Genomic DNA, 27,141 nt, shown 5'->3' on the forward strand with positions numbered 1-27,141 from the left:
ATCGATTCCTCATTCTAATTTTTTCCTATCCATTCACTCCTTTCACTCCGATCAGTTTGAATATTCCTATGGTAGGAAGATACTGCTTATAAATAAATAAAAATCGCAGGCTAAAAAATAGTTTTATTAAATAAAAAAGAAAACAAAGATTTCCAATAATCTTCCGAACAAGAATAAATAATTTTCCAGACAACTCATCTTTGCTATTCTCAATAGTACAAGTTAATCACAGCAAGGCAGACACATTTCAGCATACTTCGAAACTACAAGACCTCGATAGTCCCCTATAATGCGTCAGCAGTATCTGTAGAGTAGGGAAGGGGAGTGTAGACCACAGCTCTTAGGTCGCATGTGACCCATTGTACATCCTCCCGAGGAGTTGTCCTCCTAGGTCATCGTTCATCCTGTCCTTTCCAGGAAGGTGGACAGGCCACTAGGAGACATCTCCTTCATATTCGCAGGTGTAGGCCAAGACTCGCCGAACACACACTCTCTTTGGCAACCTTGGGGTGTCTCACGGTGACCTCCGCGAATGTTTTGGAAGTTGTAGCGACCTTCTGAGGGTTCCCTCCGTGGGGGAGCACAAGTGAGGGAGTTCTCCTGCAGCGGCAGCTGGTTCCTTGCTTTTACTCAAAGCGGAGCTCTTGGCGCCCGCCGCAGAAAGTGCCCTTGCTGTTGGAGGTGGAGTATGGGAGAAGGAGGGTGCACTTATAGTTGTTGCTACTCCTACGTCCTTCGCTCTCTTTCTCCTTTTGGGCTCGGCGCCGCAAATGCGCTTACGCCTTGGCCTCTGTATTACATCACGAGGTGATCTGCTATGTCCAGCCTCATTCCAAGCGGTAGAATGGGGTGGACATTTCTGTTCATCCCCAGCCACCGCCTTAGATTGAGGTGAGCACTCCTGTCCAGCCTCGTGATTGGTTTTTGTTGTTTCTGTTTTTGTGTTTGTTTCATTCATGTGTGTTCCCACGAGTAGCAAGGGAAGAGTTGGTCAACTCTGGCAGAGCCCCGCCTTACCAGATGTAGGGCGTCAACAGTATGTTTATGACCATGAGAGTATGTTGGCCAAACTAGACGACTGTACAAAAATTCGTGTCAAAGATCGCCCCAGGTTTGACATTAACAAAAACTCGGGACTGTGTGCTAAGGCCGGCCGCAAGTAAAGACGCAGGTCCGTGAGGTGACGCAGGGTGAGTCACGTTGAATTTCTACGAACCATACAAATTCCGACGCAGGGTGTGGTGACGCAGTTTTCACGGTCCGTGACCCTGCGTTACGCAGTCCTCCTTCCGCAGATTTCTTCAGTGAGTCACGGCGTGTCAAGTGAAATGGAGGAAAATTCAATAGAGGCAGTTAGAAATCGTCGCGTTTTGTACGACACTAGCCATGAGGACTATTTGCGAACAAAATTGAAAAGTTCAATATGGGATGAAGCTAGCAGAAATAAACGATTCAACCTCCTCATCATTTTCTGACTCAGATTCGGAGCTGATATCAATTGAAAGTTCATAAACCAAATCCATTTGAAAATCGAAAGGCAAGAGACACGTCACCTAAGAACTGTAGGCTCAAACTGCGTTTCAACTTGCGGGGATCCACCCACCCGCTGATTTTCTCACCGTGACTCACCATGCGTCACCTCAAGACCTGCGTCTCAACTTGCGGCCGGCTTAAACGATGCGATAAGGAAGACTATCGATTTCTCACGTCACGTTTCGACATCCCACATCAGCTTCAATACTGTCTTCGATATACAAACAGCTTGGCATCAAAGACATTTTATATCTTTGAGAAAGGAAACACGTTAATGAGATCAACTCAACAAGAAGGATTTGTTAATATACACCGATAAAATTAGACTGCTACAGAGTTTATGGAATTTTCCGAACTGTTGGTTGGAGGCGTTTCTAAGGTAGCTATCCTTTGCTGGAGGTTCTGAACCTGAAATAATATTCGTAATAGTTCAATTAAAACCATTTTTGAAAACATGAAAATTAGAAAATTATAGAGAAGGAATAAAACTGGCAGATAATGATAAAAAAAGCCTGAACCAGATAATAATAAAATTGTGAGAGAAAAATCAAAAAAATTATTTTGATCATTGAAAAATGTTCCTTGGGAGAAACAAAAACCGCGAGTTCTCTCTAAAAAACATGAGGTTATGTGAGAAAATAGTTCACATGAAAGTTGTATATCTTTTCATCACTTGAAACTATTAGATTTTTTTAAATAGGAGGGTTAGTTTTACTGCAAGTTTAATTCTTCCTGGTATTAGCATCAAATCTTCTTTGATCAGTCATTATTATAAAAATTCTATGGTTACTATGATTATGTGTGAAAATAAATTAATTACCTGTGCTGTGTGTTTTTCTACCATGATAAACATCTGATGTTCCATTTTCTTAAACTTAGCTTGATATTTCTTATTATTTCTATCTACAGTGTCGATTAATATGCTGAAAAAAATAATGATGATTTAGAACATACCTAAGATGAAACAGTATTTGGATTTGGAAATTATCGGCATATAAAAATGTATTCCAAATAGTTTTTTCAATTTTGTATGAACTTCTCAAGTATACAGCTGGATAAAAAAATGTGCTCGAAAACTTTCTAAATATTAAAGATGAGGAATCGTTTATTTTGATAGACTACTAGCTAAAAATGTACCACCTATAAGGCTAAGGAAAAATAAGAACGTATCAAATTTGATCTGTCGATAATGCTGATGTATATAAGAAGTATCCCAACTGGTTGGTCTGTCTGGCTGAAGTGAACTGAGCTGAACTGAACTGAAATGAGATGAACTGAAAAATTCACCTCAAAAATGTCTGAATAATCCATGAAAATGTATTCATAAATAGACCTTCACACAGTCCAAAAAAATATGATATAATCAGTATTAGGAAGTAATACCCAATTAGTACTACTCAATTAAATAACGCTCTAATAAAGTCTTTGTTTCGTCGTATGAACTGTTTCTGAATTTTGGAATCAACTCTCAAATCGACTTCCCGAACAAGTTCGCAATGTCGCACGACCAGTCAGAACAAAAAGAATACAGAAATAAGTTGTTAAGAAATAAGAAAGGAATGTTTGTCATATCATTCATTCATTTCCTTTTGTATATCTCCTTAACGGATTTTTTTGTAGCAAAAATCAACATAAGTAAGTTTCAACTCACCTATTAGTATTGTTAAGATCTTGTACTATTTCCCGCCCTTCCAACAACCTGGCTTCGGCGTTCTTAGTGACCTGCTCCAAAGTCGTCACTAATTCTTGTAACCTAACTTTCAGTCTTGCCTCTCTCGCCAAAGCCTGCATCAGTTCGAGTTCCACCCCCTGCGCATGTTCCGCGTCAGAGTAACCCCTCTCCTGAAAGACATTCGAAAATGATTTCAATAACCAAAGCACTCGAGCTGATTGAAATTTCCGAGAATTAACCAAAAATATTAATGTGCGAGTCTTCCTTTCGAAAAGTAATCTACCTTGTTTTGAGTCGCCAATGCAAGGAGGGCTTCTGTGTCTTTCAACTGCCCTTGGAGATTCTTCAGCGCAGCGGACTGGGCCTTCTGCTGCCCATCGGCGTACCTAAGCTTAAGTTCAATTGCACTTTTTTCTTTCTCTAATACAAATAGTTTGGACATCAGTTCAGCCTTGTCTTCTCGTAGACCCATCAATTCCTAAATCATATAAAAACAATGTTTCATTCTTCACTAATTTTCTTTCAATGAGAAAATACTGAATTTGGTTACTCACCTGCATCAAAACAGCCATTTCAAGGTCCATTTTTCTAGCTTCTTGACTACTGGAAGGACGAACAGGTACATTCTCTACTTGAGTTGATTCTAAAACAACGTACGTTCCCTGGATATTGCTCCTCTCTGCTTTGAGCCTCGATACGTGCTCCCTCAGTCTCATTTCATGACCAGGAGTCCATGGTTCTTCGCTGAAAAAAAGGAAGTGTAACTGAAATGCTGGCAATTCAGTTGTCTCCTATAACTATTGACTGATGTTAGGTATATCCGCCACCTTATATACAAAAAACTGTACAGGGCCCAACACTGTGCCTTGTGATACTCCAATTTTTACGGTAAAATCGGCACTAATCTACTCTTCAAATTCAACTCTTTGACATCTGTAGATTGGCTTGTTTTTCAAAAAAGTAGAATTAAACCAAAGATGCCATTTATTCAATTTAATACTACGACGGAATCTTCTGCCCGTTTTCATTCTACTTCATCTACACTGGAGTGGATCTTAATATCTCTCGAAATTTCCATATTTTTTGTTGATTGTAATAGTACCCGAATTGTTTTTCACGAAAATATAATAATAATAATAATAATAATAATCGTCTTTATTTCAGATTGTGAACATCAGTACGAAAAGTGATTTTTCTGTACAGAGAAGGCGGCGTTTTGGTTTGTATAATTTTGTTACATAAATTAGCACAAAGTAGCAGCTTATAATAGCATGATTCACAGATTAGTCAATGTTCCTCTTTCAATAGATAATTTCAATATGGAACTTTATATCATTAAACAAATTGCGATTAACAAATGGTTTAAAGTCGAATCAATAAACAAAATACTTGCCAAGAAAGTCTACGAAAAAGCGTTTCGAGACGTTTTTCCTATTGATAAGGTAGATATTCAAAATTATAGAGCTTTAACGTATTTTGGACAACCAACGGAAAAAGTGGCTTCATTTTTGAGGAATCGAGATATTAAAATTGCATATAGACAAGTAATACGTTGGGAAAGTTAGTTAAAAATAATAAAGACGAAACATCTGAATTCTAAAAATCAGGAGTATATAAACTAAAGAATGGAACGTGCCTTAAGGTATATATTGGTCAAACGGCCAGGACATTCAGGAATCGAATCCAGGAACATCATACGAGCTATGTAAATAAAAAAACGAATTCAACATATTCAAATCATCTTCTAGAATAAAATCATATCTTTGATGAAGAGTTCGAAATTTTGCACATAGAAAATAAAGGTTTGAAACTGAATCATCTGAAAGCAACGGAAATTAATAAACTTAAAAATTCAAACATTCCAATGAATGACCAACTGGATTTGAATAGATCACCATTATTGGATCTGGAGTGGGGCTTGAAAGTTTTCATTATTTCGAGTACTTAGGTAGAGGTTAAGGTAATTTTTTGTAGGTAGTCTCAATTATGGTTACCTGTAGTATATAAATACTAATGTAAGAACAACTTGAAGTATAAATCACTTGAAAAAGATACTGTGCTAGCGAAACATGTTGTGATATATTTTCCAAAATAAAGTTTGTGTAAATCAAATCGTGAGGTGTTGTTTTTGAAAATACCTACTATGGATCTTCATCAAGTAACGGCCGATTCAATCAGAAAAAAAAAGTTTATCGCCCCGTTAAATCACGAACGAAACAACGGTATGGATTTATAAGAGTTTTCTTGTCAGAATCATCCCAGTAAATATCTACATGAAATAAGGAAACACTCAGTATGTATAATGAAAGCCTCACAGCCTTCACAATGTTAACCTCTGACTTACCTATCCACATTGGGACTGCTGTAAACATGATTCTGCCACGGCGACAGCAAAATGTCGGTGCTCTGATAGGAATCCAGATGATGCAGCAGTTGCTTGGCAACCGTTTCTGCAGCGCTTCGATTCCGAAGTGTCTCGGGGTCATCTTCTTTCAGGCTGAGTTCGGTTTCCAACAGAGCAAGAAGGACATCGTAGGCTTCTATCGCTCTATCGCTAATGCCGAGCGCTAATCTAAGAGCAATGGCGTTGGACTCATATTTGCCACACAACAAGGCTAATCTGCAAAAAAATGGAATTTTGAAAAACAGCAAGTCTTGTGCTTGATAGTATTTGACGAAAATCCATTCATTATGAGATTTTCACTGAACAGTTTCACAAAACGCAACAAGTTTTTCGTCACACAATGGCTTCTTCAGGCGGGTTCAAATCGCAAGATCTCGGTGGCCAGTTCACATGAGATGGCCATGCCCTCAAATCGCTAGTGCGGAATATTCGATGTGGCATGAGCTGTGTGGCATGTAGCGCCGTCCTGTTGAAACCACATGCCGTTGGTGTCCATATCATCCAATTCAGGCCAAAAGAAATTGGTAGGCATCGACCTATAGTGCTCGCCTTTGACAGTGATGGCCTGGCCAACGTCGTTCTCAAAGGAATATGGCCCAACGACGCCGCCAGCCCAAAAGCCACACCAAACAGTGACTTTTTCGGAATGCATTGACGCTCTTGGATCTCACGTGGATTGGTATTGTCCCAAATTCGACAATTTTGTTTGTTCACGTAACCATTCATCCAGAAATGGGTCTCAACGCTGAAAATGACTATTTGATGAAAATAAGGGTCGGTTGCCAACTGTTCCTGAGCCCATCCAGCGAACACACGTCGTTGCCTATAGTCGTTGCCTATTAAATTAGGTAAAATTGCTTGAAATTGGATGAGCTAGAGGTATGGATACTTTTGAAAGACTAGAAATGCAGTGTTTGGCATGAGAACTAATCGAAGCGACAAAGATCCCATTCCAATCTGCTCATTGTTCATTCTTTCACGAACCATTAGCTTGTCTCCACCGTTAAAAAACATATCTATTCAAAACGCCACCAAATAAATCCAGCTTTATAACTAAAGCGATTACTTCATTTGGTGAATGATTTTTGAGGAAAGCTGGCAAGAGTGAAACTCTGCCAATTGCTACACACTACCTTCGTCAGGTGAGTAAGAAACACAAATGTTTGTGGCTTGTTAGGAAGGTTCCCTGTAACGCATTTCAGGTGTGATGACCCGAAAATAGGCCAGGCCATATATCTATTTAGTGGAAAAATATTTATTTTTTGTCGGAAGTACTGACTGACCTATCATTACCTTACCTATCACAATGAGCTTTCGTTTCGGACAAAGTCAGGGCCAGCACCGAGTTCTGCGACCTGGCGTGCTCCAATTTGGCGTTGATTTTCCTGATTTCAATATCGAAACACTGCTTCTCGGCTTGCACGTCGCACTGCTTCAGAATGTCGCCCACGATGTGTTCCGCTACGGCGGTGGACAGATCGGAATTCAAAAGGTCGTTGGGGTTGATACCCCTTTCGTCGGTCGCTCGTTTCAGTTTTATTCGCTCCGCCACTTTGGTTACCGGGACACTGGCGAACGTCATGGCGGCATTGGTCCGGATGTTCGATCTAGAATGAGGCCTGAAAGTTTTCATTATTTTGAGTACTTTGTTCTTGTTGGTCTTCATTCACAAAATATTGGGTTTTCAGAAAGACCAGAATTTAAATGAAAAATATCAGCATATATGGACTATATGGACAGCATATAGTCCATACATTGAAAACATATTGAGATAATATACAATATACAATATGAACAGCAGAAGTGAATTCATGATACAATATGGATAGCATATAATGTTCAATATTGAAAGCAAATACAATATGGACAGCATATACTGTCCAATATTGAAAGCATATAGATAGCATACGACGTTCAATTTGAAAGCGTATACAATATGGACAGCATATAATCTTCAATATTGAAAGCATATGCAATATGGAAGGCATATAATGTTCAATAATCAAGCACATACAATATGGGCAGTATAAACTGTTCAATATTGAAAGCATATGGATAGCATACACTGTTCAATATTGAAAGTATACTCAATATACAATATGGACAGTATATATTGTTCGATATTGAAAGCATATTCAATCTAGACCGCATTTACTGTTCAATTTGGAAGCATATATAATATGGACAGCATATATTGTTCAATATTGAAAGCATAATATAATATTGATAGCATATACTGTTCAATATTGAAAGCAAATAGAATATGGACATCATATACTGTCCAATATTGAAACCATATACAACATACAATACGGACAGTAAATACTGACAGTAAATACATATAATGATCAATATTGAAAGCATATACAAAATGGAAAACATATAATAGTAATAATGAATTGAAGAGAAATGAAACTTTCTATGTTTTTTACCACTTTCATTAGTAACTAACGTTACAGCAGTTTTGTATTGTTGTATAAGTTTCAAAATGTCCGTATAGGAGGAAACTGCGGTTACGTTAGTTACAAATAAAAGTGGTAAAAAGCATAGAAAGTTTAATTTTCCTTTTCTTCATTATGATTTCCTAGCACGTAGTAACGGCTACATCCAATAATTCATATAATATTCAATAATGAAAGCACATAAAATGAGGGCAGCATATACTGTTCAATACTGAAAGCATATGGGTAGCATACACCGTTCAATATTGAAAGCACGTTCAATCTAAATAGCATATACTGTTCAATTTGAAAGCATATACAATATGGACAGCATATGCTATACAATATTGAATGCATATACAATATGGACAACATATAATGTTCAATATTAAAAGCATAATACAATATGAATAGCATATAATGTTCAATATCAAAAGCAAATACAATATGGACAGCATATACTGTCCAATATTGAAAGCATATACAATATACAATAATGAAAGCACATACAATAAGGGCACCATATACTGTTCAATACTGAAAGCATATGGATAGCATACACTTTTTAATATTGAAAGTATACTCAATATACAATATGGACAGTATATATTGTTCGATTTCGAAAGCGTATTCATTCTAGACAGCATATACTGTACAATATTGAATGTATATACAATATGGACAGCATATAATGTTCAATATTGAAAGCATATATAATATGGACAGCATATACTGTTCAATAGTGAAAGAACATACAATATGGGAAGCATATAATGTTTCCCAGTTAAATTGAAAAAAATTAAAGAAAATTGCGTGAAACAATACGTCAGAACTGTTAAAGTGACATGTCAATGTAACATTTTCAGCGATTATATTCAGGATTATGTTCAGGTCGTTTTCAATGATCAAAATGTTGGCATTAACAGCGTAACAATTCGCATGTTTTGGACGATTCATTGATGAATGAAATAAGATGATTGGCAGATGAGAAAGGGACCTAAAATTGACTTGACAGTGCCGTACTACAATTCTGGTTACTTCCCAGATAGAATTTGGAAAGTTCAAGAAATTGGCCTCTCAACATATACGTTAAAATTAAATGGAATGGAATACAAAATGTTTAAAATTGACGTATCGTTCTCCTAACCTGTGTATCGGCACTATATTTCCATATTTCACGTCGACGTTATTATCTTCACGGTACATCTTCGGATCGCAATCAGCTTCTATGTGGGATTCGGGCGAGTCGGCGTTTTTTCCATCGGTAACAGTCTCCTCATCGGCAGTTTCTTCGATCCTGGATAGTGCCAGGTGTGCAAGCCGAACGTGCGCTTCGTGCAATTGGTTCTTCAGGCTGGCGATCTCGTTCTTGAGAGGTTCCACCATTTCGGAGTACGGAGACAGTTCGGTGTTTTCAAGATGGGAGGAAACTAGTTTCGGCTCGGGTAGTTCTTGCGGGCTCTCGGAAGACTGAAAAAGAATACACGAGGGTCATTTCTCAAGTAAGAACTGTTCTGTAATAGAGCGAAGAGCATCTCATTCATGAACGTAAATTGCAGCACGAACTGCACCACTTCACTTTTCTACATAGTTACCCTCGATATTTAAAATGTCAAGTCTTTTGAATCTCATCATCATAGAATTCTACCACCTGACCATCGAAACAGTTAGTAACTGTTTATTTCCAAGTGTCATCATGTTCTAAGCGCTTTCCACCAAGAAACTCCTCAAGTTTTGCAAAAATACAAAAGTCTGATGCCATTATGTCAGGGCTGTATGGTGGAGGATCCCGGAGGATGTACCTAGACCAACCTCTAGAGTGTTTAATCCTTTTTATCTGCCAACGCCACGTACAAAAATTCTGAAACGTTCACCTCTGCATAACATGTGTGTCAAATGCAATTCTGCAAGTTGTCAGCTCGACATTTTTTACTGTTCCATCTCTGAAATTATGTCTTTTTACTTCAGCTGAGTCTATATGTATTGTATTTATCTTATAACTTATTGTAATTGGATTGTATTGTGATTTGACTTACATCCCTGTTCTGTAGAACAATGAATAAATAAATAAATAAAAATAAAATGAATGGGTGTATCAGTTTCACAAGAAAATATAAATATCCAGACATTAACAATTGTAGTGTGGTCAATAAAATTTAAAAAAATTAAATGATCAATGAAGAGCTATACTCACAGGCATTTTGTTATCGATATCTGACAATTCATTATCGAGTGGTTCCAATTCACTGACTTCCAATGGGCATGTCATCGATTCATCATGAACACTTGTACAAGATTCTGAAAAAAAGCGCAAAATATAAAATATATAGAAAGTATTGGCAGGTTCTTCGGAAAAAAATTATAGGGACGCTCATGTACAGATGAGAAGTTCAAGAATCCAGTGAAATTTTCACTGATAAAGTATAACTTGCATATGATACGAACTATTTCACTGGAACATCGCCTTAGAACTTGAAACTGCCACGACTTTGAAATATTAACGGTTCCTCTCAGAAGGAAAACTAACTAGTTTTTTTCGAGCGAATGAAACCCCGTTTTCCAAATCCAATTGCCGTTACTTCTTCCGACAAAACAGGCACGTACTCCATCGCATCGGGTCTATCGCTACAGAGATAATTACATTTCGGCGTGACTGGCAAAAGAAAATTCGAAGAAAATAACTTAGTCATTCCGGATACCATAAATAGAATATTAGCTTCGCTTAGTCTATGTAAGCATTAGCGAAATATTCGAAACTAGTTGTTATAGATATTCATTCAGTTCATATAAATATAATATTTTGGTGGTCTCAATATTTATATTGGTTGTTTGAAAAGTTTCGTCCGTTTTGCGGTTGTGTTTTTGTAGCTCCACATCTCAATGAAATATGTATTATACTGTGTAATGTTGTGTACTGATCGATAGAGAATTTTGTATTCTATACATTGATGCTGTTCATTTTTCTTCCACATTTAAATTTTCTGCCTCTTTTCAGCTTATTACTATATGATATCGTATAGCAATTTTCGGCCTACTTTTCTCTAAGAACTCAAATTGAACCAAAGCGCTGCTGAAACAGTCGGAAAAACTAACCAAACATTTGGCAATGATAATGTTCTTATGATGCACTTTTTGGAACCTTTGGTGTAGTAATGAATATTACTGGAATTTTTTCCCCACACCAAACCGTTATTTTAACACCTCGACACGTGTTTCGATCACCAAGCGATCATCTTCAAGAGGAAGATCAAGAGGAAGATCTGCAAAGTGACGACTCTCAAATGATCTAGTTATATTATTGATAACAAATATGAAGAGAAATGGTCCGAGCACACTACCTTGGGGTACACTCTCTTCAACTTTCAAAGAGGAACACTCACACACAAAGGCATTCATATTATTTTGATAGTGGCAACAAGAAAAAGTCCTGCTAATGTAATGCATTTCCATAAATACAAAAATAAATCAAGTTTTTGGGGTACCATTTCAATGTGATTGATATCTAACGCCTTTTTCAAATCGAACAGAACATAGGCAGTCAATTTGTTTTGATCGGTATCACGAAAAACGAAAAATATATGTATACAATAGAACAATCCCCTCTGTATCTTTTGGCAAGTACTCTGTTAATAGTGAGCTTTTTTAAAAACCGTCGAGAAAGCTGAGAGATATGCTATAATTAGATACTTCAGTGGTGTCACCTTTTATGGATCTGTCTGATGGCAACTTGTTTCAACGACCTACTAAAATATCCAGTGACGAAGAAATTATTCAAAAGATGGACTACTGAAGCGACACTAATGAGAATTGAGCGAAAAACATAACCTATGAGAGTGTTTGAGGAATCCGATAGAATAACTTCATAAATTTCTAAAATAGTAAGAGCATGGGAACGATTACATATGATAATAGCGATAATGTTATACGGCTTGTTTGTACTTTGAAACGGAATGAAGTAGAGCTGGATTTGAAAGTATCACATCGCAGGCAAGGCAAGAGATCTTCTTTAAACGAGTTTTCAACAATTTAGATGACCTTGGTTTTTTAATTTTTGCTATTCTCAGGTCAAGTGAGCTAAAGTCGTAGAGATTTATTATGGCCTACCAGAATAGCGTCTTTAAGACCTTTGTCTTCGACGAGTCTTGGCCTACACCTGCCAATATCAAGGAGAAGTCCTGGAACGGACAGGATGGACGATGACATAGCAGGACAACTCCTCGGTCAACTCTACAGATACAAGAGAATACCTTTCCTCACAATATGGGAAATGGTCACTGGTTAATGACCATTAGAAAATAAATAAATATGGAAGAGGAGGTGTTCAACTCACCTGACGCTTCGTCTTCTTCAGCAATTGCCATCGCTCGTTGCTGATGCAGCTTTCGGGTTAGTTCGGCAATAACCGAATGCAACTCTGTAAGCTGCTCCTCATACCGTTGCGCTTGCTCATCAAGTTGCTGCTGCAGCTTCTCCTGAAATGAAAAAAGAGATTGATTACACTCCCAGTTACGGTTTCTCAATCATGTTTCATCTCAATTATTTCGAAATATAATGTATAATGAGTAAAGCTATAGCTTGTAGCAGCATCCATCGTAACAACCCATGCTAGATGGTTATGCATGGTTATGCCTTCATGAAGCCCGATTTGAACCAAATTTAGCATATATGGGATGAGCTAGGGCGATAAATTGGAACTCGTCAGATTGTTCAAAAAAATGTGCAGTTAGCTGATGGTCTTGTGGAGGAATGGAGCAACATCCCATAAGAAGGGGTCAACTCTTGTTGAGACATGGTAAGCACGTTTGAGCTTCCAAAAGCCAGAATATGAACCCAATTTAGTATATACGGGATGAGCTAGGGCGATACATTTGGACTCGACAGATTGTTCTACAAAATTTTGCAGCTAGCTGATGGTCTTGTTGAGGAATGGAACAACATTCCACAACCATCACCACATACTGTCGTACGTGAATACTTGAAACGTGTTCTAATGAGAATCATGTTTGAGCCTCCCAAAAGCCAAAATATGAACCCAAATTAGCATAAATGGGATGAGCTAGGGCTGTGAATTGGATCTCGTCGGATTGTTCCACAAAATCTTGCAGCTAGCTGATGATCTTGTTGAGGAATGGAACAATATTCCATAAGAAAGGGTCAACTTTCATTGATGAATTGAAAACGACCACCACATACTGTCGTAAGTGAATATTTGAAACGTGTTCTAATGGGTTAGGTCTCCCAAAAAGCCCGGGTATGAATCCAATTTAGTATTTATGATATGAGCAGATTGTTCTACAAAATCATGCAGCTTGCTGATGCTCTTATTGAATAATGGAAAGGGTTGCAAACCTTTTTCAGGGTATGCCGAGAGGAATCGATTTTTTGATAAGGGGGAAAAAAACAATATTCTGTATCAATTGTATTTGCACTTCTATGTAGATATTTTTTTATCGTTATGATCTTGTTATACCTATAGTCGTACTGAAATGGAAAAGGCTTATTTATAGACTAATATTGATAAGGTATATTTTTAAGAGAGATTAATTTCAAAAATTTCAATCAATTTGGAAAATTAACTCTAAATGAAGATGTTCAGATCATGCATAAAAGTAACAGACTTAAACTGGAAAAGTCGTCTCGAAACAGCTTTTTTCATATAAACATTGAATTACACTTTCGAAACAGATATTTTTATATAAACACTGAATTATATGAAATAACACGTTTCTCTATTGCGTTTGACGAAGGAGTATTTGAATGATTCAAAAGACTCTATTTTCAAAAACCAATCAGGGCGTTTTGAAAGAGAAACAACAAATAAATACGTCTTCATCATCTGATGCAAAAATTTCTACCAACATCAACAAATCTATTCCGGGCAAGAGCTATCTGTCTTAATAAATTATTGTTTCATCTTTTATGATTCTTGGATTCTTCATTGTTGTCATCAAACCTCAAACAAATGAAAGGTTGACAATCTGAACGACGCAGAAATTGAACAGTAGATGCGTCAGCATAACAAAGTGGGAAAAACACAGTTCATAGATTCTATAAACACCGCCAATTTTACTGGGGAGAGAAATCATTCGCTCCGCCTATTGGAAGAGCGTTAGAATTAACGACTCAGAAAATAAAAAATGTATCAAGATATATCGATATAAATGTCAAGTCGTACGATATAAATGTTCAGAAAACAAATATTCTTTGTGTATGAAACGTATCTGAATCCAAAACGACTCATTCAGCACTAATAGTTAACGTTCCTTCATTCCACACCGTTCCGACATTCGATATCATCCTCCATCTAATCCCATTTTTCTATTGATGAGCTCTTTGTGTGTAATCGACCCAACTAATTGGATGATTGCATAGCTTAGTTTCATAAAAGAATTGTTAAATGATGAATTGATACCAAGATATAAACCTTTTAGATGACTGTGGAAAATGAAGGATCAAATACCTATTTGAAACCGAGACCATCTAATTAATAATTCCAAATACTTCAACATGATTATTAATTTCACCAACTACGCTCATTTTGCATAATCTAGTTGAAGAATACAAACATCAAAACATTTAAGTTCAATGAGGAACGTAAAAGGTCTTCCATTAGGAATTTAAATGAAAAAAAAAGGCGATTTATTTCCAACAGAAATACCCAGTTGCAGAAAATGCTATTATTACAGAGTATATATGAAATGAATATGAAAAAAATAATGGAATATAGTTATGTATAGAAGTAAATGCTAAAAACAAAGTATATATAAAAAATTCGTATAAGTAGAATTTCAAAAGAGGTATGAAAAATTAAGTATATAACACAAAAAGTTACATCTCATGCAATGTAGCAGTACTGACACCAATGTTATTTATAGTATTATTGAAAGTGATTGTGGATACAAGATACCAAGCGTTCAGAGAATCGAAATGAATATCGCAGTGTTCACATATTTTATTGAAGCTACTGCACATAAAATTCAATGGTGATCGTAGCATCACATTTGTGCGTGATGTTTCGCAATATAATTTCAGATTGTGTCGACCTTCACTGCTTGGTACTGAGAAATTGATTTCGGGTAACAGAACCGTCCTGTCAATATTGTTGTTTAGTAATTTATGCAGGAATTTTATACCAAGGTTAACTCTCCTATTCTCCAAAGATGTCATATCAAATCGTGTCAACAAAATGTTATAATCGATGCCTCTCGTGAGGTATTGTCCGTCAACTTTTAGTCATAACTATTTTAGGAACTTTCTTTGCACGCCCTCAATTGATGGTTTTTGGTAGTCGTAAACTGGATTCCATAACACAGAGCCATACTTTAACTTAGATCTGGCATACGCAAAATATAGCAATTTCAAAGTGGCAATACTTTTGAAGTTTTTGCTATTTCTGTAAATGAATCCAAGCATCCTGATTGCACCAGCAACACAAATAACGATCGTATGTCAGAACGTTTTGAGTACGTATAAGCTCAAAAATGTCCAACTTTACGATAGAGCTGTCAGTTGCCAGATTTCAACACTAGGGTTGCCAAATCCCGAAACATGAAAGACAACCAATCGTATTTTGACTGTTTTTGTTTTGTTTCGTTAGTTGTAATGTATTATTTTGTGGTTATGCCGCACTTATTTAGCCTTTACGTTGAGGAATGCCGTTTTCTCCACAGACAGTCTACGACTCTGTGGAAAAACTAATTCATTTGCGTAAATATGTTATTGAATGCTGACGGTTAATGAATAATTTACACTTTATAATATATACATCAATAATTGTGAATCTTTCATATTTTATATTGAGTTATTTATTTAGACAAGTGATTTACTTTGGTTTATTCTTGTATGTTCTACATGTTTTGCGAATAAATTATATTATATTCTAACTAGGCGTCCAAAATAGCCGTAACATTGGTGAGTAACTGTCATCAGAGAAACAACGAAATTCACTAGCTTTCATTTACTCGTGCTGCCATCTACATGTTGAGATCGGAAACTTTTCAGACCACCCTCGTACTTTCCCAACTAATGCGAACAGTTTCACTCCAGCTTTTCAAATTACCCAGTTTCGAAGCTAACGCAACGATTTCCGCTGAATCGATAATGATCTCAATAACGTGTCGTTCAGCATTTGCATTCCTCTGTCCCGGGCCCTCAAGAGATCAGGCTTTATTGCGACCTATTTTTCTATTAGGATGTTTGTGTGTCGACAATGCCGATGTCGTCTGGGAAATTTCCATATTACACCCGGAACAGAGACGGCCGGCCCACTGTTTGTTTATTGATTGCATTGTTCAAAGTTTCAGTCTCGAATTGCGTATTCGCGGAGAATAATTAATTGTGATTTTAGTACAGACAAACTAGGTTCTTGATTGTGAAGACGAATGGTGAAATTTGAAATCAGCAGGGTATTTTGTTTCTGAAACTGGAAAAGACTATATACGGGGTCCGTTAAAAAAATTAAGTGGATTTTCATTTTTCTCCAAAATATTAATAGATTCATCAATTTCATCACAGTACAATCATATTATGCCACTGTCAACAGATCAAATGTTTTTGAACTTTCTATTTCATTTTTTACACAAAATTTCATGAAAATTCTTTGATCCATTCCATTTTTATCAATAGCAGAAAATCGGCAAACACGCAAAACACACACTTCTAACTTTTATGCCTCTCATTAACGAACTAAACATGCTAATCAGCTGAAACCATAAACATATATTCGAGACGAGTGTACCAACCGAATGTAACCCGCTTAATTTCAACATTCACCTTATTATTTGAACAAACCTCGTAATTATAATGGAATTGTTTTCGAACAACATAATAACGGGTGATTTTTCAAGAGGTTTAGGATTTGATTTTCGTACAAAAATTTGAATTAATGAAATATTTATTGAAATCGATAGAAAGATCAATATAATTTAAAGTTTGAAGATGATTTCATGCAAATGTTGTCCGCGGCTCCGCTTTAGATGGTCCATGCGCAAGGTCCAATTTTGGCACACTCTCTCTAACATCGACCGGTATTACACGCCAGAGCGTCAGTCGCTGCTGGTTTATCCCTGTAAACATGGTTCTTAACATGACCCCACAAGAAATAATCCAAAGGCGTTAAATCACACGATCTAGGAGGCCAATTGACGGGTCCCAAACGTGAGATAAACTGTTCACCGAAGGCGGCTCTCAATTGGGCCATTGTTTCGCGTGCTGTGTGACATGTGGCACCGTCTTGTTGAAACCACATACCAGGCATGTCCAATTCTTCCATTTTGGGCAACAAAAAGTCGTCAGTCATCACACGGTAGCGCTCGCCATTCACAGTAACGTTCCAGCCATTGTCGTCTTTGAAGAAGTACGGCCCGATGATGCCACCGACCCATAATCCACACCAAACAGTGACTTTTTCGGGATGCTTCGGTAGCTCTTGCAATGCTTGTAGTTGGTCTTCACTCCAGATGCGGCAATTTTGCTTGTTAAATGTGGATTTTCCTCCAACATTGTCAGCGCCCATTCACCAAATGTTAGACGTGGGAGGTAGTGTGGCTTCAATTCTTGCACCAGCTGTATCTTATAAGGTTTAACACCCAAATCCTCTCACAAAATTTTCCACATAATGGAGTAACAGAGGCCCAATTGCTGCGAACGGAGGCGAATCGGCATTTTACGGTCATCACAAACACTGGCGGATACAGCCGCAATATTTTCTTCGGTCCTCACTCTACGTATGCGTGTTGGTGGTGTAATGTCCAATAATGTAAATTGGGTTCGGAATTTAGTCACAAGCTTCCGAATAGCTCCCTCAGTAGGCCGACGAAACTGCCCGTAAATTGGAAGAAGTGTACGATGCACTTTCTTCACGGAGCATGAATTTTGATAATAAAATTCAATAATTTGCAAGCTTTGTTCATTCGTAAGTCGGTTCATGGTCAAATTATAGACCAAACTGAACAAGTTAGACAATGACACAAGACACGATTCACGCGTGATCTGTCAAAAACAGTATTGCCAAAAAGATACTAGCAACTCATTACATTATAGAAAAAGGAAATCAGTGTCCAATTAACTAGCAGAAAATAATCACGAAAGAGAAGATATTTCTCTATGACTCCAAGTTTGCAGAAAAAAAGCATACTTTTCATAACCAATCAGGAGAATTTTAAATAATTTGGGACTTGTACGTTCGTGGAACTACCGGTTGAAAAAATTAATGAAAAAAATATAAAAAAAAATAAATAACACAACACCTTGGTATTAGCACCTTTGTAATAGGTTAGGTTAGGGTGCAATGCTGATACTGAATATAAATTTGCCCAACGGAAATTTAAGGGCAAGGAGAAACAGTTATGAAAAGATTTTCATTTGTGAACGCACTAATTTTATCCCCTGGGGTAAGCCCCAGTTGGAATTTTTAAAACTTCTTTCTTATTGCACATCTACAACATAAAACAAACCTACACACAAAATTCCAGCCTCCGAAAATATAGCGGTACGGAGAAACAGTGTGAAAAGGTAATTCTCATATGTAAATGCTTCTCTTTCATCCCCTGGGGGGCGCCCCAGTTGGAATATTCAAAACTTCTTTATTATTGCACATCTACAACATAAAACAATCCTAGATATAAAATTTTAGCCTCAGAAAATAAAGCGATACAAAGAAACAGTGCTGAAAAGTAATTTTTATATGTAAACGCTCCCCTTTCATCCCCCAGGGGGCGGCCCAGTTGGAATATTTGAAAATCCCGTATTAATGCGCACCTACGACGTAAAAAGCACCCATATTCCAAATGTTAGCTTCCTAGGACTTAGCTGTACGAAGAAATAGAGATGAATATGTGAGTGACTCCCGCATTTATAAGCATAGATTTGTGGCCAAAATTATTTCAGCGCAAACACAAGTTCACTTCTGTGGGATATATGTATAGTTTGAAAAGTTTGAAACCAGAACTTTCCTGAATCAAAGTTCCCCCGGAAAATATAATTTTCCAGCCGTTAACTTAAAATACATTGGCACCTCAAGTGGTTATTTCTGAACGATCCAATAAAATTACTTTCCGATATTTCCCTCTACCTAACTTCTCGAGAGTATTCCTACCCGTCGTTCTTTTTGCGATCTCGAGACGTTTCATTAAAACTTCATTAAATGTCTCGTTGCAGCATTATACTCTGTATACTATTCTCGGTGTTCTTAGGAATTTTGTTTAGTTTTAGCTGAAGTTGCAATTTAAATCGGATTGTTCTACATTTCAGCAGCTTATTTCTCAGTACTCAAGATTTAATTTGATTATCCAGATTCAATTTGTAAATGTACCAAGAAATGGATGTGTCAGTTTTAAAAATAGAACGTTCAGTGAACTATTTGCAAACAAAAGTAAAATTAGATTCATGAAGGATACGAGACGATGTTCAATGATTTTTTATCGTGACAGTAATTGGAGTTGGAAAATTTAGTTTAGACTAGTGATCGCATACAAAACATAATACAGTAAAGTATGATTATCATTGTTTAGCCATTCTCTTGCCCCAATACAAACAATTTTCCCAAACCTGTACACTTTTCTCTATGGAAATATCGTCTAAACTGAATCATCTGAAAAGAAGATGAGCTTGAATTGAATTCAAATAAGATTCCTCTTGGCTGGGATTGAATCAAATAGGTAAATGAATGTCATTACGATGTCATCGATGACATAAGCAAATCAAGCTTATTCCGTGACATCAAAAATCGTGATTCATAAATGACTTGTGTGTATTTTCTATAATGTTATCCAATTTGGTACTGAAGAGCCTTGGGGCAAATGTCTTAAGGCGAAACATCGATGTATACCAGTGAGGATGACAGTGTTCCATGTAAGTGCAATTTGTTACCATTCATTTAAAGTCGAACTCATGTGAATGATATCTGATTTTCATTCCACAACGAATGGTTGAAATACAAACTGAGTAGAGAAAAGTATCTTCTGTATAATTCAGTGTTCATATAGAAGTATTCGTTTCGAAAGAATTTTTTTCTTTCGTGTAATTCAATGTTTATATGGAAGTAGCTGTTTCAGGAGGACTTTCTTTCAGTTTGTGTCTGAAAGTTACTTCTCTGCATGATCCATGTATAAAGTTACTTATTTTAAAATTGATTACTTCCTTCCTTTCTTTGGCAGATTCCCTCTTCCTTTTTTTGTATCAAATGGAGTAGTAGAAAGCCATAAACTTTCTTTCCCGAAGATGAGCTGTTTCGGATTTTATTGACTGCTTTGATGACATATTACAGTGACTGTAGTGCACAATATGACACCCTATCATAACCGGAGCGCCATCCGTAGCAGCTGACATGATATTGTTCAATTTTTCTCATTACAAAACTTTTCCAGCGAATTGAATATGGTTTCTTCTTTTGTGTCTGTCTCTGAATTTCTAGCAAATCATATTTCTTGATATACAAACATCGAAAAAGTCTAGGGATATTTTTATAACATACTAAATATCATAAAAATAAATGCATGAGGTCGTTTAATTTCGATTAAATTTGTACACTCGCCCACCCTGTAGATTTCTATGGGTTGAACAAAGCCTGCAAAAACGGTAACTAATCTTTTATCAAGTTTTTTACAAACTGTAGGTTTTCGGCTAAAATGAATAATCTGAAAGTGTCGAGTTTGTACATTCTATGCAGTTCTTGCTCAGCAATTAAACTGGAAATATTGTGCTTTAACATGGAACGCCATCACTTACCATTGGCTGAGATGAATAGAGCTGTAGGGCTTCTTCAAGGTGGCATGCGACAAAATGATGTAGCTCTTTGTTTGGGGGGTCTCCCAAAGTGTTATCAGTCGATTGTGGCGGCGTTTCCGTGAAACTGGCAGTCCAGCCGAACAACATCCAGGGCGAGGACGCGCTACAACTGCAGTTCAAGACCGATTTTTGGTCTTAACCGCAAGAAGACAACCGACAATCACAGCACCTGAGTTGGTTAACGTGTTGCAGCAGACGCATCAGGTAACCATTGGTCGTGATACTGTCAGAAATCGACTGCATGAAGCAGATCTCCACAACAGAAGGCCACTTAGATGTCCACCTTTGTCGAGAGGCAATCGCGGTAGAAGATTAGAGTGGTGTCAAAAACATCAAAACTGGGATGCAAATGATTGGGCCACAGTTTTGTTTACAGACGAATCCAGATTTGGATTTTATCCAGATTCTCGTCGAGTAAGACTATGGAGACGACCTGGAAATAATGAACGTTTGAGACACGTCCAGGAAGTCCACACATACAGAGGTGGTACAGTAATGCTATGGGACGGAATCATGATCGGCGGCAGAACCGATCTCGTTTTTCCAAATCGCTCCCTCACAGCTCGACAGTACCTCGATACCATTCTTCTACCTATCGTCCGTCCGTTTGCTGGTGCTGTTGGTGAAAACTTCCACCTAATGCACGATGATGCTCGTCCACATGTCGCGCGTCTAGTGACTGACTGGCTCACCAACGAAGGAGTTGATGTATTGCCATGATGTATTGCCATGGCCGGACCTGAATCCCATCGAGCATGTGTGGGACATGCTTCAACGAAGAATTACTATGCATATGGGGAACATTCACACAACGTTTCAATTGAGAGAGCTTTTAATCGCTGAATGGGCAAATGTACCTCAACAAGACATTGACAATCTCATTTTGTCGATGCACGATAGATGTAGGGCCGTAATAAACCAGCGTGGAGGCCATACTTTGTACTGATTCCAATTTTTTTGTATCATGATTTTTTTTCGGGGTGCCAAAGAAGAGCCATATTTTTTTTTAGTTTTGCTTATATGCGCACTCAGTATTTTTGACCATTTAATAAATTTTGTTGTAAGTTACATTCGTTTTATAATCACCCGTCAACTTTTTTTCCCTAAAGCGATCTAAAAAAAAATTATTGCCATTTTTAAAAATATCCCTAGACTTTTCCGATGTGTGTATTTTCTCGTCCTTAAAAACCCTCACGATGACTAACAACTTCTTTTGGCCTGAATTGGATGATCTGGACACCAACTACATGTGGTTTCAACAGGACGGCGCCACATGCATGGCTACATGACGCACGGCCTGCATAATAATTCTCGAAGTCTCGTCATTTAAACCATCAAACCAAAAAATACATTATCTTATAAGCGATAACCCGCTGTAAAAAAAATCTGCAACCCTTACATGTTCCTGTTCCACTTCCATTTTCCGTTAAGCTCATTATTCATTTCTATCAAAATTCCGATCCTCCGAAGTCTCGAGTCGGGCAGACGACGGTAAACTTTCATTCGGCACGGAGCCTTTATAATAAATCCCACTTTCCGGGAACATCTTAAAGCTCTCAACTCCGGGATCTGAATACAAAAAGTGCCTCGGGAGTGGCATAAAGATTCCGTTATCGTTGCCGGACGATGTCAAGTTGAATAGAGCGATATGTTTTCCATATCCATAAGCCAGGGGGCTCACGATGTCAAAAGAGAAAAATAAAGTCGTCATTGTTTTCAATTATTTTGCATTTCTCATCATTCATTTTGATCCTATTCATAGTGATCCTATTCTTAATCATATGGCTTTCTCAACTAAAATATTTTCAACTTTCGGTCTCTTTCCGTTATAACGGAAGTTGGGGGCAACTTCCTTTTTTCAAATGGAACACCCTGTATTTTGTTAGAAGGTGGTTGACAATGTTTCGTGGTGTATTTCATCAGTTCGGACTTCCATTGTCTAATATAATATAAATTGATTTGAAAACCCTGAAAAAACAATTAAAAAATTAATAAGATTAACCTAAAATAACAATTTTATTAAACGAAAAACTGAAATTACAAATAAATAACATACAAACAACAACCAAACAAATAAAAATTGAAATATAAATAAAAACTGAAAAATAAAAATTAAAAAATTATTATTAACGAAAAATGAAGAATAAAAATTAAAATATTTCGAAAAGTTGTGTCACGACGTTTCGATTGTTAGTCCTCAAGTGATAACTGGACTTATTCCTCCGAGATCTGATTATTTATAGGTCGCTCGAGTGCTTTCACCTATCCCCTCATCCCTCTTTCCGCTTCATTGGTTTTTAGCGGGAGATGACCGTTTGGCGGAAACTGGTCGTTTTTCGCATGATTAGAGGTTTCCATATGTTACGTATCTCTACGCTAGCTTGACTAAATGCGTTGTTGGATAAAATATACGCAGCTTCTTTGAATCTTCTCCTAAACCAGTGTGGATGATTTCAGCTTGAGCCCATTTGATGTTATGTTGATGAGTCCAAACATGCTCTGCTATTCCGGATTTGCTGGTTTCTCCTCGCTGTGTGTGTTTCTTGTGCTCAGCAATGCGAACTTTCAATGGCCTCTTAGTTTCACCGATGTATGATTCTCCGCAATCCTTCTTATCCTTTCCGATAATCCTCTGATGTAGGGAAGCACAAATACTGGTTGTGGCGGCTTCTTTTGCTTGTGGAGTTCTTGCTGTCTTCTAGCTAAGGCCTATTCTACCATCACTCTGGAGTACCCATTCCGTTGTAGGTCATTTTTGATGATGCCTAGGTCCTTTTCGAGACCTTTCTTTGTATTACAGAGCCCAGAAGCACGGTCTAGTAGAGTCTTCATGATTCCTCTCTTAATCGATTGATGGTGGTTGGATTTCTGGTTCAGATACTGTCCTGTGTGACTGGGTTTTCGATAAACAGATGTTTTCCATCAAGTGTCGGTCCTCTTCACCAATACGTCTAAGAAAGGCAATTCGATGTGGACTTCCTTCTCCATTGTGTAAAAGTGGCTTCTTCAATGGCCAGAGTTTTAAACCATTAAATATATATATATATAGAAACAAACGTTTCTTTGGAATATTAAAAAAATGTTTAGCATTTTGGTACAAACATGAAATGTTTTGATTCAAAAAGAGAGTATTTGTTGAACATGCACATTGGTAGACATTTAACCTTGTTGCCCAACCGTAAGCTCCACCAATGCCCCATGTACGTACACACACACATAAACCGCCCGCCATTGATGTAGGTTGTATGTAGGGGAGCCGCGTTCTCTAGGTCAGACAAAATGGAAAATCGATTCCTTACGAGAGATACTCTTTTCTATCTGCGCTCACCTACAATCTAATTTATCGCCGCAGAGGAAATTACCATCCAAGCGGATTTCGAACGGAGTTACTTTTCCGTTTAATGCTGATGACTGCGTTTGGAAACATAGGTTCGCTCGATGCGTCGATATCATAGTTGGGGGGGACGAAGGGAGTTCTATAGTAAATATAATGACCCAGTTTTTGTGATGCATCATTCCTAGTCTTTGACGCAGGATATAATACTTTCCTAAAACTTGTTGATCATTTTTAATATCTGTTCAACAAGGAATCGTTATTTTAGACGTATGATTAATGATTATAATAAACTGGAAAGATTTTTAAGAAACACTTTTTAAGATAGGAATGAAGGCCTACACGGCTGGTTTCTGGGTTTTGTGGTCATCTTGTTTGGTTGCAATCTGTAACTGCGGCAGTCATCTTCATTGGCGCTGCCGAAGTACTTTTCTTGACCTATCAACTGAAACTGAAGCTCTCATTTCTGCCATGTCTTTTATAGTGCTGATTTCTCGCGCACTTTCTGTAATGGCGGGTTCACGTGTAATTTGGGTGCATAGCTTAGATGATAAGAAGAGAAACATGTTATATAACATATACCTTTTCATCGATGGAGGAATCGGCTATAGATTTTTAAATATGTAAAAAAATACTGTTGCATGGACATACTCGAGCGCGTCAGATATTGATAGCATCAATGTCCTACGTATTTTCAATAATGTTCATATGTTAATCTGATCGTTTGCATGATGCGGGCGCATGTTAAGTGCAACAAAAAAAAGGTCTCATTCAATAATCTGACGATTTCGATCTGACGCAAACTCGCGGCCATTATTGTGATGTGCAAAAAAAATTTTCGACATTTTAAATTACTCTAGCGTGTCAGATTAAGACATATATGGTTCATCTTTATCTTTTAGACGTGCTGTCTCATAATCTGACGATTATCAAGAGGGATTCGCCTAATCTGGCAAAAACAATATTTTTTAAAAATGTTTCAATTCATTGAACTCAATTAATTGAAAAGCTCAGCATGCAAATGAATAAGTGTATGTTTTTTAAGTAGAATACTAAATCATTTCAATGAAATGCTCAAAAATTTTTAATTTTTTATAATCAATTGATAATTTATTAAAAAAAAAAGAAATGCAACTTTCTATGTTTTTCATTTGCAGTAACGTTAGTTACAAATAAAAGTGGTAATAAAAAGTTTAATTTCTCTTTTCTTCATTATGATTTCCTACCACGTAGTAACGGCTACACCCATCAATTGACTGATTAATTAATCACCATCTTCATCTTCATCACGAACGAGTCTCTGTGATCAGCTGTGATGGCGTCATGGCAACAGAATTCAGAGTGGGGACGGAGTGAGAGAGTAGTAAATAGAGAAAAAGTGAATAGAGAATAGAGGAATAGGAACTCGAAAAGGGAAATATAGGTATCACACAGCTACACGCATTAAACTTTATCGACGAATTTTTGTCAGATTATATATTTTTCGTTATCCTTGAATTATTTCCTTCAAAATAAAAAAAAATCAGCTACGCTCTAGAATGTCGAAATGACGTTATTTTTTTACAACTTTGCTGCCCTCCCCTTTCTTTACGTCACTCTCAAATTGTCAGATTACTGGAATATACACATTTCAGCAGGTAATTAACTCACCCTACCTTAATCTGATGCGCTCGAGAATTTCTGATGATCAATTTTTTTTCACTAAACTGATCCTTCATCCCTCACAGGCGGCCTTATATATGGGGCTCATATTTGGTGGAGGTACTTAACCGTGTGTAAGGTATCCCCCTTTATATTAATCTGCCGCGCTTTAGTAAATCCCTAAATCCCCGTTTGGGATCCCCTATTATTGGTGCTTGTGTATCTGTAGAGTAGGGAGGGTGGGTGTAGACCCACAGCACTTGGGTCACATGTGACCCCATTGTACATCCTCCCGAGGGGTTGTCCTCCTAGGTCATCGTTCATCTTGTCCTTTCCAGGAAGGTGGACAGGTCACTATGAGACATCACCTTTATATTGGCGGGTGTAGGCCAAGACTTGCTGAACACACACTCTCTTTGGCAACCTTGAGGTGTCTCACGGTAGCCTGCATGTTCAGCGACTGCAGACTTCTAGGTCTGCCCCAATCGGCAACTCCACTTGTGCTCGAGGCGAGTACCAATGCTTCTTTTCGTCTGACCGATATAAAATTCAGGAAGTTTTTTCCTCATGAACTTCTTAAACAGTGAAGTTCCAGGTGTAGTGAGTTGAATCTCAAAACGATGAGCAGCCACAGTTCATCGCGTATTTCTGATACGTACCGTTCTTGATGAAATTGAATGTGCCAAGTCACTTGGACAACTCCCGTGAAAGCATCTAAAGAAGAGAGACAAATTTCCAACATTTCTCAGATGTTTCAGACTACTGAGGTTGCCAGTGATGTCCGTCTCTCCAATAAGTCGGAAGGCTATTTTCTGTATGGAATCCAGCAGCTTCAGGGGATGCTTAGGGACGGAGCTCCATAAATGTGAACAATACTCCAAAGAAGGTCTGATCTAAGCTTTATAAAGCATCAGAAGTTGTTGAGGTTTCTTCAAGTTTCTGGTTCGAGACAGTGTTCCACGCTTTTGAGAAGCAGGCTTTGCAATTCCACCGACATGATTGTGTCAAGACATATTGGTGTCCATTTTTACCCCAACAAACTTATCGAAGCAGAAAAGCGGAATTGTCTGCCCTGACATTATTATATCCGATTCGGAGACATTTATCTTTTTGAAGAAAACCGAAGAAAGCCAAGAATCAAAATAATGTAATGAAGTATTCCTTGACGAGTATAACCCATGCTCAAGGATCTTCTTTGTTATTGCTGAACACAAATACCTCCTGAAAATACCTGTTTTTACAAAAATACGATACACATTGACCTATAATAAACCTGTGCAGGATTCTGAGTAATTTTCCTTCATCGCTTTTAAGCTACTACCTGTTATCT

General features: G+C 37.5%; 1 protein-coding gene across 9 annotated transcripts in view; it reads right to left on the reverse strand.

Moving 5' to 3' along the window:
* Window positions 1–106: 106 nt before the first annotated feature.
* LOC111510848 (colorectal mutant cancer protein) overlaps window positions 107–27,141 on the reverse strand; it is an 81,402-nt gene continuing 54,367 nt past the window's right edge. For 8 of the 9 annotated variants that reach the window (XM_074169256.1, XM_074169260.1, XM_074169259.1 and 5 more), the window contains exons 4-13: window positions 12,381–12,522; window positions 10,245–10,348; window positions 9,198–9,520; window positions 6,908–7,228; window positions 5,550–5,825; window positions 3,760–3,949; window positions 3,489–3,683; window positions 3,185–3,375; window positions 2,354–2,456; window positions 107–1,941 (exon numbers count right to left, since the gene is read on the reverse strand). In XM_074169256.1, coding sequence (XP_074025357.1) covers window positions 1,855–1,941; window positions 2,354–2,456; window positions 3,185–3,375; window positions 3,489–3,683; window positions 3,760–3,949; window positions 5,550–5,825; window positions 6,908–7,228; window positions 9,198–9,520; window positions 10,245–10,348; window positions 12,381–12,522 — 1,932 coding nt within the window. In that variant the 3' untranslated portion in view covers window positions 107–1,854. Of the gene's footprint in view, window positions 1,942–2,353; window positions 2,457–3,184; window positions 3,376–3,488; window positions 3,684–3,759; window positions 3,950–5,549; window positions 5,826–6,907; window positions 7,229–9,197; window positions 9,521–10,244; window positions 10,349–12,380; window positions 12,523–22,235; window positions 22,272–27,141 lie in introns of those variants that run through there. The other variant, XM_074169264.1, reaches the window with a different exon arrangement.

Source organism: Leptinotarsa decemlineata, unplaced genomic scaffold, assembly GCF_025532065.1.
Source record: "Leptinotarsa decemlineata unplaced genomic scaffold, Ldec_3_MD MMD2_P_RNA_scaffold_5, whole genome shotgun sequence".
Taxonomy (NCBI): domain Eukaryota; kingdom Metazoa; phylum Arthropoda; class Insecta; order Coleoptera; family Chrysomelidae; genus Leptinotarsa; species Leptinotarsa decemlineata.